The 16,059-nt window shown below is 45.6% G+C and overlaps 1 protein-coding gene across 1 annotated transcript in view; it reads right to left on the reverse strand.

Annotated features, from left to right (window-relative positions):
- Positions 1-16,059, reverse strand: part of snx25 (sorting nexin 25) — a 61,040-nt gene that overhangs the window by 32,911 nt on the left and 12,070 nt on the right. Inside the window, exons 4-5 of the mRNA XM_046323206.1 lie at positions 15,876-16,048; positions 13,320-13,506 (exon numbers count right to left, since the gene is read on the reverse strand). Of these exons, the coding sequence (XP_046179162.1) occupies positions 13,320-13,506; positions 15,876-16,048 (360 nt within the window). The remainder of the gene's footprint in view (positions 1-13,319; positions 13,507-15,875; positions 16,049-16,059) is intronic.

Genomic DNA, 16,059 nt, shown 5'->3' on the forward strand with positions numbered 1-16,059 from the left:
CTGACCTGGAGGTACTGAGGTGCCGTTCCCCTCACAGCTCCGTAGGCAAGCACCAGGTCTTGTAGCGGACCTTCAACTGGAAGCCAGTGGAGAGAACGGAGGGCACGTGAGAGAACTTGGGAAGGTTGAACACCAGGGGCTGCGGCGTTCTGGATGAGTTGAAGGGGTTTAATGGCACAGGCAGGGCAGCCAACAGAGGCAGTAATCCAGACGGCATTAGGACCTGCACAGGCAGGGTCGTACTCTGCGGATGTTGTAGAGCATGAACCTACAGGAACGGGCCACCGCCTTGATGTTAGTTGAGAACGACAGGGTGTTGTCAGGATCACGCCACTTGGCGCTCTGGGAGGAGGACACAATGGAGTTGTCGACCGTGATGGCGAGATCATGGAACGGGCAGTCCTTCCCCGGGAGGAAGAGCAGCTCCGTCTTGCCGAGGTTCAGCTTGAGGTGGTGATCCGTCATCCACACTGATATGTCTGCCAGACATGCAGAGATGCGATTCGCCACCTGGTCATCAGAAGGGGGAAAGGAGAAGATTAATTGTGTGTCGTCTGCATAGCAATGATAAGAGAGACCATGTGAGGTTATGACAGAGCCAAGTGACTTGGTGTATAGCGAGAATAGGAGAGGGCCAAGAACAGAGCCCTGGGGGACACCAGTGGTGAGAGCGCGTGGTGAGGAGACAGATTCTCGCCACGCCACCTGGTAGGAGCGACCTGTCAGGTAGGACGCAATCCAAGCGTCCCCGGAGATGCCCAACTCGGAGAGGGTGGAGAGGAGGATCTGATGGTTCACAGTATCGAAGGCCAGAGGAGAGAGAGTTAGCTTTAGGTGCGGAGCGCCTCCGTCAGAGGAGAGCAGTCCAGTTGAATGACTGGTCTTGAAACCTCCCAAGAAGGTCATTCAGAGAGAGATGGCTGGCCAAGGACGGCACGTCAAGAGTTTTGGAGAGAAAAGAAAGAAGGGATACTGGTCTGTAATTGTTGACTGGAGGGATCACAGAAGGGGTGCAACTCTCGCTCTCTTGAAGACGGAAGAAGGGACGGCCAACTCAGGGATGAGTTGATGAGCCTCCGGAAATGGTCTGGCACTTGTTGGGCCCCTCTGGCACATCCAGAGCACAGGGTCTGGCAGAACCAGCGGTGTCTCCCTCTGGCACTCCCCTGCAGAGAGGGAGGAGGGGGGAGGGGCGGAGGATGGCAAAGAGCTCCCCAGATCTTGGAATTTAGCGTGGTAGAAAGTGGCTTTAGCAGCAGAGACAGAGGAGGAAAATGTGGCACTCCCCGCTCTCTGCTGCCCGAGCCCTCTGGCACTCCCCTCTGGCACTCCCTGGCACTCTCTGGCACTCCCCCCTCTGGCACTCCCCTCTGGCACTCCCTCTGGCACTCCCCTCTGGCACTCCCCTCTGGCACTCCCCTCTGGCACTCCCCTCTGGCACTCCCCTCTGGCACTCCCCTCTGGCACTCCCCTCTGGCACTCCCCTCTGGCACTCCCCTCTGGCACTCCCCTCTGGCACTCCCCTCTGGCACTCTCACAGAGACTGGTTTGCATGCATTTACCTCATTGCAGTCAACTACAAGTAATGCTGATGGTAGTTCAAGGCCATGTGACCTTGGCTATGGGTAGATATGATTGGGATGATAACCATCGTATCCATCAGGAAATAATATTTGCGTCAAACAGCAAGTCATCTTAAGACACATGCAACACATCACTAACATTACATAGAGCATTAGACATACAGTGCTTCATACATACAGTGCATTCGGAAAGTATTCAGACCCCTGGACGTTATCCACATTTTGTTACATTACAGCCTTATTCTAAAGCAGACACATTGATGGCTCTGAACGAAATTTATTTAACTCTTTGCAAACAGGAAACCATTTATCCGGAGGCTGCATTCATTGTAGCTGGGGATTTTAACAAAGCTGATCTGAAAACAAGACTCCCTAAATTCTATCAGCATATCGATTGCGCAACCAGGGGTGGTAAAACCTTGGATCATTGTTACTCTAACTTCCGCGACGCACATAAGGCCCTGCCCCGCTCCCCTTTCGGAAAAGCTGACCACAGGCAGAAACTAAAACAAGAGGCTCCCACGATGAGGTCTGTCCAACGCTGGTCCGACCAAGCGGACTCCACACTCCAAGACTGCTTCCATCACGTGGACTGGGACATGTTTCGTATTACGTCAGATAAAAATATTGACGAATTCGCTGATTCGGTGTGCGAGTTCATTAGAACGTGCGTTGAAGATGTCGTTCCCATAGCAACGATAAAAACATTCCCTAACCAGAAACCGTGGATTGATGGCAGCATTGTCGCCCATGGATATTTTCTCCAAGAGGATGTCCCGAGTGAAACTGAAAGCGCGAACCACTGCTTTTAATCAGGGCAAGGTGTCTGGCAACATGACCGAATACAAACAGTGCAGCTATTCCCTCCGCAAGGCTATTAAACAAGCTAAGCGTCAGTACAGAGACAAAGTAGAATCTCAATTCAACGGCTCAGACACAAGGGGCATGTGGCAGGGTCTACAGTCAATCACGGACTACAAGAAGAAACCCAGACCAGTCACGGACCAGGATGTCTTGCTCCCAGGCAGACTAAATAACTTTTTTGCCCGCTTTGAGGACAATACAGTGCCACTGACACGGCCTGCAACGAAAACATGCGGTCTCTCCTTCACTGCAGCCGAGGTGAGTAAGACATTTAAACGTGTTAACCCTCGCAAGGCTGCAGGCCCAGACGGCATCCCCAGCCGCGCCCTCAGAGCATGCGCAGACCAGCTGGCCGGTGTGTTTACGGACATATTCAATCAATCCCTATACCAGTCTGCTGTTCCCACATGCGTCAAGAGGGCCACCATTGTTCCTGTTCCCAAGAAAGCTACGGTAACTGAGCTAAACGACTACCGCCCCGTAGCACTCACTTCCGTCATCATGAAGTGCTTTGAGAGACTAGTCAAGGACCATATCACCTCCACCCTACCTGACACCCTAGACCCACTCCAATTTGCTTACCGCCCAAATAGGTCCACAGACGATGCAATCTCAACCACACTGCACACTGCCCTAACCCACCTGGACAAGAGGAATACTACCTATGTGAGAATGCTGTTCATCGACTACAGCTCGGCATTCAACACCATAGTACCCTCCAAGCTCGTCATCAAGCTCGAGACCCTGGGTCTCGACCCCGCCCTGTGCAACTGGGTACTGGACTTCCTGACATCGAGGGCCGCCCCCAGGTGGTGAGGGTAGGCAACAACATCTCCTCCCCGCTGATCCTCAACACGGGGCCCCACAAGGGTGCGTTCTGAGCCCTCTCCTGTACTCCCTGTTCACCCACGACTGCGCGTGCACTTGAGCAAAAGTGATTGGCAAGTCGTCCTCCCGCTGATCGTGTGAAATATGAAAAGGAAGTGCGCACGCCTCAACTCAATCATCAAGTTTGCGGACGACACAACAGTAGTAGGCTTGATTACAAACAACGACGAGACGGCCTACAGGGAGGAGGTGAGGGCCCTTGGAGTGTGGTGTCAGGAAAATAACCTCACACTCAACGTCAACAAAACTAAGGAGATGATTGTGGACTTCAGGAAACAGCAGAGGGAACACCCCCTATCCACATCGATGGAACAGTAGTGGAGAGGGTAGCTAGTTTTAAGTTCCTCGGCATACACATCACAGACAAACTGAATTGGTCCACTCACACTGACAGCGTCGTGAAGAAGCGCAGCAGCGCCTATTCAACCTCAGGAGGCTGAAAAAAGGGAGAGGTTCGGCTTGTCACCAAAAGCACTCACAAACTTCTACAGATGCACAATCGAGAGCATCCTGGCGGGCTGTATCACCGCCTGGTACGGCAACTGCTCCGCCCTCAACCGTAAGGCTCTCCAGAGGGTAGTGAGGACTGCACAACGCATCACCGGGGGCAAACTACCTGCCCTCCAGGACACCTACACCACCCGTTGTTACAGGAAGGCCATAAAGATCATCAAGGACATCAACCACCCGAACCACTGCCTGTTCACCCCGCTATCATCCAGAAGGCGAGGTCAGTACAGGTGCATCAAAGCTGGGACCGAGAGACTGAAAAACAGCTTCTATCTCAAGGCCATCAGACTGTTAAATAGCCACCACTAACATTGAGTGGCTGCTGCCAACACACTGTCATTGACACTGACCCAACTCCAGCCATTTTAATAATGGGAATTGATGGAAATGATGTAAATATATCACTAGCCACTTTAAACAATGCTACCTTATATAATGTTACTTACCCTACATTATTCATCTCATATGCATATGTATATACTGTACTCTACAACATCGACTGCATCCTTATGTAACACATGTATCACTAGCCACTTTAACTATGCCACTTTGTTTACTTTGTCTACACACTCATCTCATATGTATATACTGTACTCGATACCATCTACTGTATGCTGCTCTGTACCATCACTCATTCATATATCCTTATGTACATGTTCCTTATCCCCTTACACTGTGTATAAGACAGTAGTTTTGGAATTGTTATTTAGATTACTTGTTGGTTATCACTGCATTGTCGGAACTAGAAGCACAAGCATTTCGCTACACTCGCATTAACATCTGCTAACCATGTGTATGTGACAAATAAAATTTGATTTGATTTGATTTGAAGGCCATAAAGATCATCAAGGACATCAACCACCCGAGCCACTGTCTGTTCACCCCGCTATCATCCAGAAGGCGAGGTCAGTACAGGTGCATCAAAGCTGGGACCGAGAGACTGAAAAACAGCTTCTATCTCAAGGCCATCAGACTGTTAAACAGCCACCACTAACATTGAGTGGCTGCTGCCAACACACTGTCATTGACACTGACCCAACTCCAGCCACTTTAATAATGGGAATTGATGGGAAATGATGTAAATATATCACTAGCCACTTTAAACAATGCTACCTTATATAATGTTACTTACCCTACATTATTCATCTCATATGCATACGTATATACTGTACTCTATATCATCGACTGCATCCTTATGTAATACATGTATCACTAGCCACTTTAACTATGCCACTTTGTCTACATACTCATCTCATATGTATATACTGTACTCGATACCATCTACTGTATGCTGCTCTGTACCATCACTCATTCATATATCCTTATGTACATATTCTTTATCCCCTTACACTGTGTATAAGACAGTAGTTTTGGAATTGTTAGTTAGATTACTTGTTGGTTATCACTGCATTGTCGGAACTAGAAGCACAAGCATTTCGCTACACTCGCATTAACATCTGCTAACCATGTGTATGTGACAAAATTTGATTTGATTTAAAACGGATTCAATAAAACATTTCTCATCAATCTGAGCACAATACCCCATAAAGACAAAGCAAAAACAGGTTTTTAGAAATACCTTATTTACATCATTCCCTTTGCTATGAGAGTCGAAATTGAGCTCAGGTGCAACCTATTTCTATTGATCATCCTTCATCTGTTTCTACAACAGGAGTCCACCTGTGGTAAATTCAAATGGATTGGACATGATTTGGAAAGGCACACATGTCTATATAAAGGTTCCACATATGATATTGCATAACAGAGCAAAAACCAAGACATGAGATCGAAGAAATTGTCCGTAGAGCTCGGAGATAAGATTGTGTCGAGACATAGATCCGGGGAAGGGTACCAAAAGCCTTCTGCAGCATTGAAGGTCCCCAAGAACACCGTGGCCTCCATCCTTCTTAACTGGAAGAAGTTTGGAACCACCAAGATTCCTCCTAGAGCTGGCAGCCCAGTTAAACAGAGCAATTGGGGGAGAAGGGCCTTGGTCAGGGAGGTGACCAAGAACCCAGTGGACACTCTGACAGAGCTCTAGGATTTCTCTGTGGAAATAGGAGAACCTTCCATGGGAAGCGTCACATCTGGAAGAAAGCTGGCACCACCACTACGGTGAAGCATGGTGGTGGAAGAAAGCTGGCACCACCCCTACGGTGAAGCATGGTGGTGGCAGCATCATGCTGTGGGGATGTTTTTCAGCAGCAGGGACTGGGAGACAAGTCAAGATCGAGGGAAAGATGAACGGAGCAAAGTACAGAGAGAACCTTGATGAAAACCTGCTCCAGAGCACTCAGGACCTCAGACTGGGGTGTTCTTGAGTGACCCAGCCAGTCCCGGACTTGAACTCGACCTGAAAATAGCTGTGGAGCAACACTCCCCATCCAACATGACAGAGCTTGAGAGGATCTGCAGAGAAGAATGGGAGAAAGTCCCCAAATACAGGTGTGCCAAGTTTGTAGTGTCATACCAAAGAGGACTCAAGGCTGTAATCGCTTAATACATTAGCTAAAATGTCTAAAAACCCATTTTTGATTTGTCATTACGGGGTATTGACATAATACAGCACAAAATAGTGAAGGCATCAACAACCACTGCCTGTATGGGAACACTGTGTCCCAAATGGAACACTATTCCCTATATAGTAAACTACATTTAACCAGGGCCCATGTCTCTGGTCAAAAGTAGTGCACTATATAGGGAATAGGCAGATTTAAATTAATCATTGAACATATTTTATAAATGTTTGCATTGAACTTGAAAATATGTCTGTTTTGAGTACATGTTGGCTAACCCCTGACCCATTTAAGAGCAATGTTTTGTCAATATTCACTGTTCTGCAATATATGCTTAAACAATTGAAGTATTTGCTGTGCATTAGAGTGATAAACACCCCTGTTTTAGAGACATGTTGTAGTGATAAGGGATGTTAGCTTTATAACTTTTATTTTCCAATTCTATAAAAACATGCCAAAATGCTAACTAAATTAGCACTGGAGCATTATAGTGGTATAAAACAGAACCAAAAGAAGTTGAGATTTATATGACGAAAAAATGATATAAATCCCCCGTTTTAGAGACCTGTTACAGTGATATAAATCCCCCGTTTTAGAGACCTGTTACAGTGATATAAATCCCCCGTTTTAGAGACCTGTTACAGTGATATAAATCCCCCGTTTTAGAGACCTGTTACAGTGATATAAATCCCCAGTTAGTGATATAAAACCCCCGTTTGTGATTCCCTGATAAAGCGCTCTGCTACAGTACATGTCATCTTACTGAAGCTCAGTTCCCATGGAAACCCAGCAGTAAGGTATACGGACAGGGCAGGTTCGGTGTAATTTAAGCTAGAGCTCCACGTCATCAGTGGGCTTAAATATAGTTACATCTACCATGCTAAACTAGCTCATTTAGCTGTCTGGATACTGCAAAAGCCTTATATCCAGCAGGTAGCCTAGCAGTTAAGAGCGTTGGGCCAGTAACAAAAAGGTCGCTGGTTCGAATCCCTGAGTCGACTAAGAGAGAAATCTGTTGATGTGCACTAATGCAACGCACTTCACCCTAATTGCTCCTGTAAGTCGACTCTGATAAAGAGCCTCTTAAATGCCTAAAAAGTAAGTCCACTGGTTTAAACTGTTGGACACGGCAAGGGAACAAACACTTTAGCCTAAATGATTTCCGTAACTGAGAATCGGATCAGACACATCTGGTAAACAGACTACCAACAGTAGATACATATGAGTCATCCTTAGATAATGTAGCAGGCTGTCCTTGCAACATTTTAGACAGCTGCTTAATACAAGAGAACATTGCCAAGGCTCAGAGTGCTTAAGAAAAAATGGTTTACAGTTGGATCAATATAGTTTCAAATTAGCAACGGAAAAAATAAAGGGTCTATATCTTGTGATCGATGTGGAGAACATAGTTTTCACGATTAAAGCGTATGAAATCATTGCCTTTGAGAGTGCCATACAGAAAGATTGGACTGATCCACAGTTGTGATGGATCCGGTATTATAAGATGCTTTGCTGATTTATCATACACTAGTAACTACAGGGCATTCAATGGCTGCATCCCAAATGGCACCCTCATCCCTATAGAGTTCAATACCATAGGGCTCTGGTCAAAAGTAGCGCACTATAGGGAATAGGGTGTCATTTGGGATGAATACATCAGTCCTCCAATGCAGTTTCTGATCATCAGGCACAAGGCAGGCTGAACACCAGCTGCATGCACAGTGCCTTCAGAAAGTATTTATACCCCTTGACTTATTCCACATCCTTGTATTATAGCCTGAATTCAAAATGGATTCAATATTTTTCTTCTCATTTATCTACACACAATACCCCATTATAACGAAGTAAAAACATGTTTAGAAATGTTTGCAAACTTAATTCAAATGAAATACAAAAATAATTTGCATAAGTATTCACACCCGAGTCAATACTTTGTAGAATACCTTTGGTGGTGATTACAGCTTCGAGTGGTCTCGGGTATGTCTGTCTATATAAGCTTTGAGTGGTCTCTGGTATGTCTGTCTATATAAGCTTTGCGTGGTCTCGGGTATGTTTGTATAAGCTTTGCGTGGTCTCGGGTATGTCTGTCTAATAAGCTTTGCGTGGTCTCGGGTATGTCTGTCTAAGCTTTGCGTGGTCTCGGGTATGTCTGTCTATATAAGCTTTGCGTGGTCTCGGGTATGTCTGTCTATATAAGCTTTGCGTGGTCTCGGGTATGTCTGTCTATATAAGCTTTGCGTGGTCTCGGGTATGTCTGTCTATATAAGCTTTGGTCTCGGGTATGTCTGTCTATGTCTGTATGTCTGTATAAGCTTTGCGCGGTCTCGGGTATGTCTGTCTGTATAAGTCTTGCGCGGGTATGTCTGTCTGTATAAGCTTTGCGTTGTCTCGGGTATGTCTGTCTATATAAGCTTTGCGCGGTCTCGGGTATGTGGTCTGTCTGTATAAGCTAATGTCTGTCTGTATAAGCTTTGCGTTGTCTCGGGTATGTCTGTCTGTATATTTGCGTGGTCTCGGGTATGTCTGTTGCTTTGCGTGGTCTCGGGTATGTCTGTATAAGTCTATATAAGCTGTCTGTCTAAGCTTTGCGTGGTCTCGGGTATGTCTGTCTATATATAAGCTTTGTCTGTCTATATAAGCTTTGGTCTCGGCTTTGTATGTCTGTATAAGCTTTGAGTGGTCTCGGGTATGTCTGTATAAGCTTTGCGCGGTCTCGGGTATGTCTGTCTGTATAAGCTTTGCGCTGTCTCGGGTATGTCTGTCTATATAAGCTTTGCGCGGTCTCGGGTATGTCTGTCTATATAAGCTTTGCGCGGTCTCGGGTATGTCTGTCTATATAAGCTTTGCGCGGTCTCGGGTATGTCTGTCTATATAAGCTTTGCGCGGTCTCGGGTATGTCTGTCTATATAAGCTTTGCGCGGTCTCGGGTATGTCTGTCTATATAAGCTTTGCGCGGTCTCGGGTATGTCTGTCTATATAAGCTTTGCGTTGTCTCGGGTATGTCTGTCTATATGTCTGTATAAGCTTTGCACATGTGGATTTTCCCCCATTCTTCATTGCACGTTTTCTCAAGCTCTATTAAGTTAGATGGGGAGCAGCGGTCACGGGCAGTGCTGGGAGACGGTTCTCCTATCTCAGCCAAGGAACTCTGCAGTTCTGTCAAAGTGGTCATTGGGTTCTGGGTCACCTCCCTGACCAAGGTCTTATTGCTCAGTTTGGTCAGAGTTTAGGTAGTTCCAGATTTTTTTTCAATTACCCAAATGGAGACCACCGTGCTCTTGGAAACGTTCAACACTTTACAAATGATTTTATATGCCTTATCACAATTCTCTCAGAACTACAGAGAGTTTCTTGGACTGCATGGTATAGTTTCTGCTCTGACATACACTGTCAACTGTGGGACCTTATATAGACAGGTGTGTTTCTGTATCACCTCCAAAGAATTGACTTGTTCACAGATGGACTCCAATCAAGTTGTAGTGACATTTCAAGGATGATTTTTAAAAAATGTACTAGATGCACCTGAGCTCAATTTGAAGTGTCATAGCAAAGGGGTGTGAATACTTACCGTTTGTCATTATGGGGTATTATGTGTAAATGGGTCAGAAGTGCTTTAATAAAATTTGAATTCAGGGTGTAACAAAAATCTGGAATAAGTCCAGGGGCATGAATAGTTTCTGAAGGCACTGTATGTCTGTATGCATTTACACGGAGTGTACAAAACATTAGGAACACCTTCCTAATATTGAGTTGCACCCCCTTTTGCCCTCAGAACAGCCTGAATTCGTCAGGGCATGGACTCTACAAGGTGTCGAAAGTGTTCCACAGGGATGCTGGCTCATGGTGACTCCAACGCTTCCCACAGATGTGTAAAGTTCGCTGGATGTCATTTGGGTGGTGGACACTTCTTGATAAGTTTCCCGTGTGCGATTGTGAAAAACTCAGCAGCGTTGCAGTTCTTGACAAACAAGTGCACCTGGCACCTTCTACCATACTCTGTCCAAAGGCACTTAAATATTTTGTCTGGCCCATTCACCCTCTGAATGGCACACATACAAAACACAATACAGCTCTCAAATTGTCTCAAAGCTTAAAAATAATTATTTAACCGGTGTGTCTGCACACAAACTTCGGAAGCTCTTCAGATCTCTTAACAAAATGTGGAAAGAGTTACAGTACAACTTATTCTAAAATTGATTAAAAAATATATATCCTCAATCTACACACAATACCCCATAATGACAAAGCGAAAACAGGTTCAGATATTTTTGTAAATTATTTTGTACCTTATTTACGTAAGTATTCAAACCCTTTGCTTTGAGACTTGAAATTGAGCCGAGGTGCATCCTGTTTCCATTGATCATCCTTAACTTGGAGTCAACCTGTAGAAAGGCACACCTGTCTATATAAAGTCCCACAGTTGACAGTACACGTCAGAGCAAAAATCAAGCAGGACAGAGTTCCTTTGTTCAGTGTGCGTGTTCTTCTACCCATCTTAATATTTTCTTTTTATTGGCCAGCCTGAGATATGGCTTTTTCTTTGCAACTCTATAATAATAATAATATATGCATTTACAGACGCTCTTACAGTCATGTGTGCATACATTCTACGAAGGTCAAGCGCCATCCTACGAGCTACAGAAGGACCACCTTCTGTCTAGAAGGTCAGCATCCCGGAGTCGCCTCTTCACTGTTGACTTTGAGACTGGTGTTTTGCGGGTTTTATTTAATGAAGCAGCCAGTTGAGGACTTGTGAGGCGTCGGTTTCTCAAACTAGACACTAATGTACTTGTCCTCTTGCTCAGTTGTGCACCGGGGCCTCCCACTCCTCTTTCTATTCTGGTTAGAGCCAGTTAGAATTGTTCTGTGAAGGGAGAACTACACAGCGTTGCACCAGATCTTCAGTTTCTCGCATGGAATAGCCTTGATTTCTCAGAACAAGAATAGACTGACGAGTTTCAGAAAAAAAGTTTTGTTTCTGGCCATTTTGAGCCTGTAATCGAACCCACAAATGCTGATGCTCCAGATACTCAACTAGTCTAAAGGACAGTTTTATTGCTTCTTTAATTAGAACAACAGTTTTCAGCTGTGCTAACATAATTGCAAAATGGTTTTCTAATGATCAATTAACCTTTTAAAATCATGAACTGGGATTAGCTAACACAACGTGCCATTGGAACACAGGAGTGACGGTTGCTGATAATGCGTCTCTTTTCGCCTATGTAGATATTCCATTAAAAATCAGCCGTTTCCAGCTTCATTGGGGCGGCAGCGTAGCCTAGTGGTTAGAGCGTTGGACTAGTAACCGGAAGGTAGTGAGTTCAAACCCCCGAGCTGACAAGGTACAAATCTGTCGTTCTGCCCCTGAACAGGCAGTTAACCCACTGTTCCCAGGCCATCATTGAAAATAAGAATATGTTCTTAACTGACTTGCCTGGTTAAATAAAGGTAAAAAAAATAAAAAAAATAAAGTCATTTACAACATTAACAATGTCGACAATGTATTTCTGATCAATTTGATGCACTTTTTTTCCATTTAAAATGAGTTTTCTTTCAAAAACAAGGACATTTCTAAGTGACGCCAAACTTACAAAACATTAGGAAAATCTGCTCTGTCCATGAGATGGACCAGGTGAAAGCTATGATCCCTTATGACCCAGCCAGCGTCGCGGTGTTAGGGCGACAGGCTGACCCAGCCAGCGTCGCGGTGTTAGGGCGACAGGCTGACCCAGCCAGCGTCGCGGTGTTAGGGCGACAGGCTGACTTAATAAAATAGAACCTGCACACTCACAAGCTCCACCTCGTACCTTTATTCACTAAGAAACAGTGTTTAGATACTACAAGAATCTACGTCCGGTTGGCATGGCTCATAAGAGTGTGGCGCTGGAGGGAGTAATGACTGCTGCCTGCAGGAGAGCTGAACACAGCACGGCCCAACACCAAGAGGTGGTAAAGCACCCTGATCAGAGGCTGCAGCCAGGGATTGTTTTGGTCCTAGTGTCATTTCATGAAAAGCTGCGCTGTATGTCAATGATAAACACAGGGCTGTGACAAGGGGAGAGGGAATCACGAATGAGGCTGTCAGACAGGAGAGCCCTCTATGCTTAGGGACACAGAGAAGCAGGTATATAGAGGCTCACAAACACACAGGTTTGTCACTCAGGGTGACTTAAGAGCAGAAAACATGGTAATTAACTACAATGACCAGAATCCATTGCGCCTACAGCTGCCTGTTCTCATTGGTTCTTGCTGGGCAAACATGCTTGTGGGGGCGGCAGACAGAGAGGAAGAAAGATGGATACACCAGACAGATAGAGAGCGGTTGTTAGGCATCTCTACCCGACAATACATCTAATTGATTGATAGTTGTTATTTAGCAGTTTTAAAAAGTATGACTTATCTGCTATGAAGAACTACTAAAATAGTGATTTCGTCAGACAGCTAGCCAGGACTATTGTTGACTCTTTTGGGAGCACTGAGATAAAAGGCTGTCTGGCTAATACTGCATGAGCAGAGATGAGATGACTTGGAATAAAATAACACACAACTGAAATATTTTCTTAAAGTAATGTGAATAAATGATGGTTAGAGCCTAATAAGTGATAGTAAAGCGCAGTCACACACTACCATCTTGTTTTGTGCTGTTACAGCATTGAACCCACATAATGCATGTATTGTTTAAAACATTTAAATTGATCGTTTATAAATAAACCGAACCAAAACCCGACGGGCTTCAAAATGCACTAATCTCTCAGCACTAAAGGGGAGAGACGGTGTGACGTGTTGGTATGATGACGCACGCAAGTCGGGGTGACACGAGACAGTGTGGTTGAGGTGTACGTGTCGGCATGGCTAATGAGAAAACTGGAGATCTTCTGTGTCAGTCAGGACATCGACACACATACGACCCACACTCAGAAGCACTAGTAGGAGGAGGGTTGGGCTGCTCCGTCTGTACCTGAGCTGTTTGAGGAAGTCGATGTCTGAGGAGGAGCTGATGAGCTTGATGAACTCCTCGTAGGACGGGGCGTAGGTATAGGCCTTCTTGTGGTGCTCGTTGAGCTGCTCGCGGTGCTCCAGCTGAGACAGCAGCATGAGGTTGAGGAAGTCTGGGTCACTCAGCACCTCCACCAGAGGCTTCAGCACTGCACACACAGAGTAGAAAACAGGCTTATAGTGTGGCATGCTCCAGCTTAATCATTTAGACACACACACTAGCTAATGTTGTAAAGTGACATTCTCTGACAAGCGCAAACTAAAGAGCCATCTTTGAATGTAAAAGCCTCCTCTCTTCCTCAACCACACACTATCCTGGATGACCCTTATTACAATGGCATGTCTGGACTATCTTACTGGGCTTCTTCATATTTCATTTTTATGGAGGAGATAAATGTTTTATAAGGGAAGGGGTGACTCATACATGCTTACACAAGAAGCCATAAACAGCTGAACTGGTAAAGGCTGAGGCTGGCAGGCAGTAGGCCAGGGCTATGTCCAAAATGGCTCCCTTCTCACTATATAATGCATTGCTTTTGAACAGGGCCCATAAAGGAGTGCACTTTGTAGAGCAAGGTTTCCCAAACTCGGTCCTGGAGCCCCCCCGTGCGCACATTTTGGTTTCTGCCCTAGCACTACACAGCTGATTCAAATAATAAACTCATAATTAAGCTTTGATTATTTGAATCAGCTGTGTAGCACTAGGGCAGAAACCAAAACATGGGGTCCCCGGGACCAAGTTGGGGAAATCCTGATGTGGAGAATAGGGTGCCATTTGAGGCACCTTCCTCAGGGGTTTCTTCATTCTGACAGCTGGTTGGATGGCTACAGAACCACGGGAGGGGGGGGTCTATGGGCTGGAACAGGAACCACTCCCCTCATTCTCCACTCTTGCTGCGACACCCTCCCCCACATATTTCCTTCAAGGCACTAATATTGAGATCTGAGAGACCTGCAGACATCCCTCTGTTTTTGCTTGCTTCTGATGGGTATTAATACTGAGAACAGGCATCATCTGCACCAAGCTAGATGGTGTGCACTAGATGAAAGCTTTGCTGATGTGTGTTGGGAACATTTTAGTGTGTGGCTTAGAGGATTCTATTCCATTTCAGTTTACAGAGTTTTCAGCCAAACACTGAAAGATCTGATATGGTTTATGTGTGACTGCAAACATTTCTGAGCGCTGTGCTGCAAAGCAAACTATCAGATTTCTCACACATAGCTGGTGGAATGGCTTTCTAATGGTGATTTCAGAGATAATCTCTGGCAAATGGAATCAGAGATTGGCCACTCCAGGCAGCCCCCCAGCCTTGGTACAGAGGGCAGCGGTCAGTACATTTCCCCAGACTGCACCCTCTCTGGCTGTGTCCCAAATGGCACCCTATTTCCTACAGAGTGCACTACTTTTGAACAATGCCCTATGCACTGTTCAAAAGTAGTGCACTACATTGGAAATAGGGTGCCATTTGGGAGGTACACCTCTCTCCACCCAGTCAGTCCTCCATGGAAACCCATAGAAGTACTAGAGCCTGGCCTCAGGTTGAGCTCAGTTAGAATACAACGTCCCATTGTTCAAGAAATCAAATCTATCCTCTAATCGCATTACTTTGTTGTGAGATCAAATAAAATAAACAAATGACAAAAAAGAACAAATGCCCCCAAAAAACTGATAACATAAACAATAACATTGAAATCTGATAACATATCTGACTAATGTCGAGCAGCAATAATGTTGAGCAGTAACGTTGAGCATTTTGGATGCTCTTAAAACCTCACCAACACCATGACAGGAGAGTGGGGGTAAAAAGAAACTGTGCAAATCTAACATGTTCACTACCTTGAAGGAGGGATGTTGCTAAGTAACGGTGGTAATGAAGAAATAATTAGAGGTCTGGAAGTATATTTTTGTCATCCATCTGTGCCTGCAAGATAAACAAATCGCCCCCACACCTTCTTGACAGCCCATTTAGCTCTGCCTCCTTGGTCTGCAGTCAGGCAGCCTTCACTGCTATTCACAAAACCACATCTGTGATGGCACAGCAAGTCAGTTCACAAGGAAGTAAAATACACAGCCCTTTTCTGATTGGTGTTGCCTTTTGATTTTCGCGTCACATAACGTCTTCAGAGACAGTCCATAGTCATTAATATTTTAATACCAGTATCTGGTTGTTCAATGTTGTTTTTTGGTTGGTACAGCGAGAAGCATGCGAGAGCATTTCCCCTCCTCCTAACAACATAAATACAGTAGCAGACAAGTCATTCAGTTGGAGCTCTGGCACATCATCCAGCCCACATCATTGCTCATCATGCCATTGTTACATGAAACAGATTTCCAATTCACTGATTAAGGGTGCTATTTGGGACAATTTCCCATAGGTTTTGGGCCTTGGTCAAAAGTAGTGCACAATAAAGGGTATAGGGTGCAATTTGGGACACATGGTGAATCAGTCCCTGTGTTGAATGAATAATGGATAAGCTTTAGAGAGGGAGGACAGTGTGTCCCTGGCTGTCTGTGTACCTTTGGTGGTGATAACCTCCACTAGAACCACGCGCAGGCTGTAGGAGCGGGCGTCTCGTGTGGGCAGCAGGCACAGCATGAGCAGGCGGGCACAGCAGCGCAGGAACCGTAGCTCCTCCTCAGGGCTCTGCAGACACTGGTGCAGGGGGAAGGGCTTGGGCAACTCCTCCTGCCTGGGAGAGGG

The sequence above is a fragment of the Oncorhynchus gorbuscha genome, linkage group LG23, assembly GCF_021184085.1.
Source record: "Oncorhynchus gorbuscha isolate QuinsamMale2020 ecotype Even-year linkage group LG23, OgorEven_v1.0, whole genome shotgun sequence".
Classification (NCBI taxonomy): Eukaryota; Metazoa; Chordata; class Actinopteri; order Salmoniformes; family Salmonidae; genus Oncorhynchus; species Oncorhynchus gorbuscha.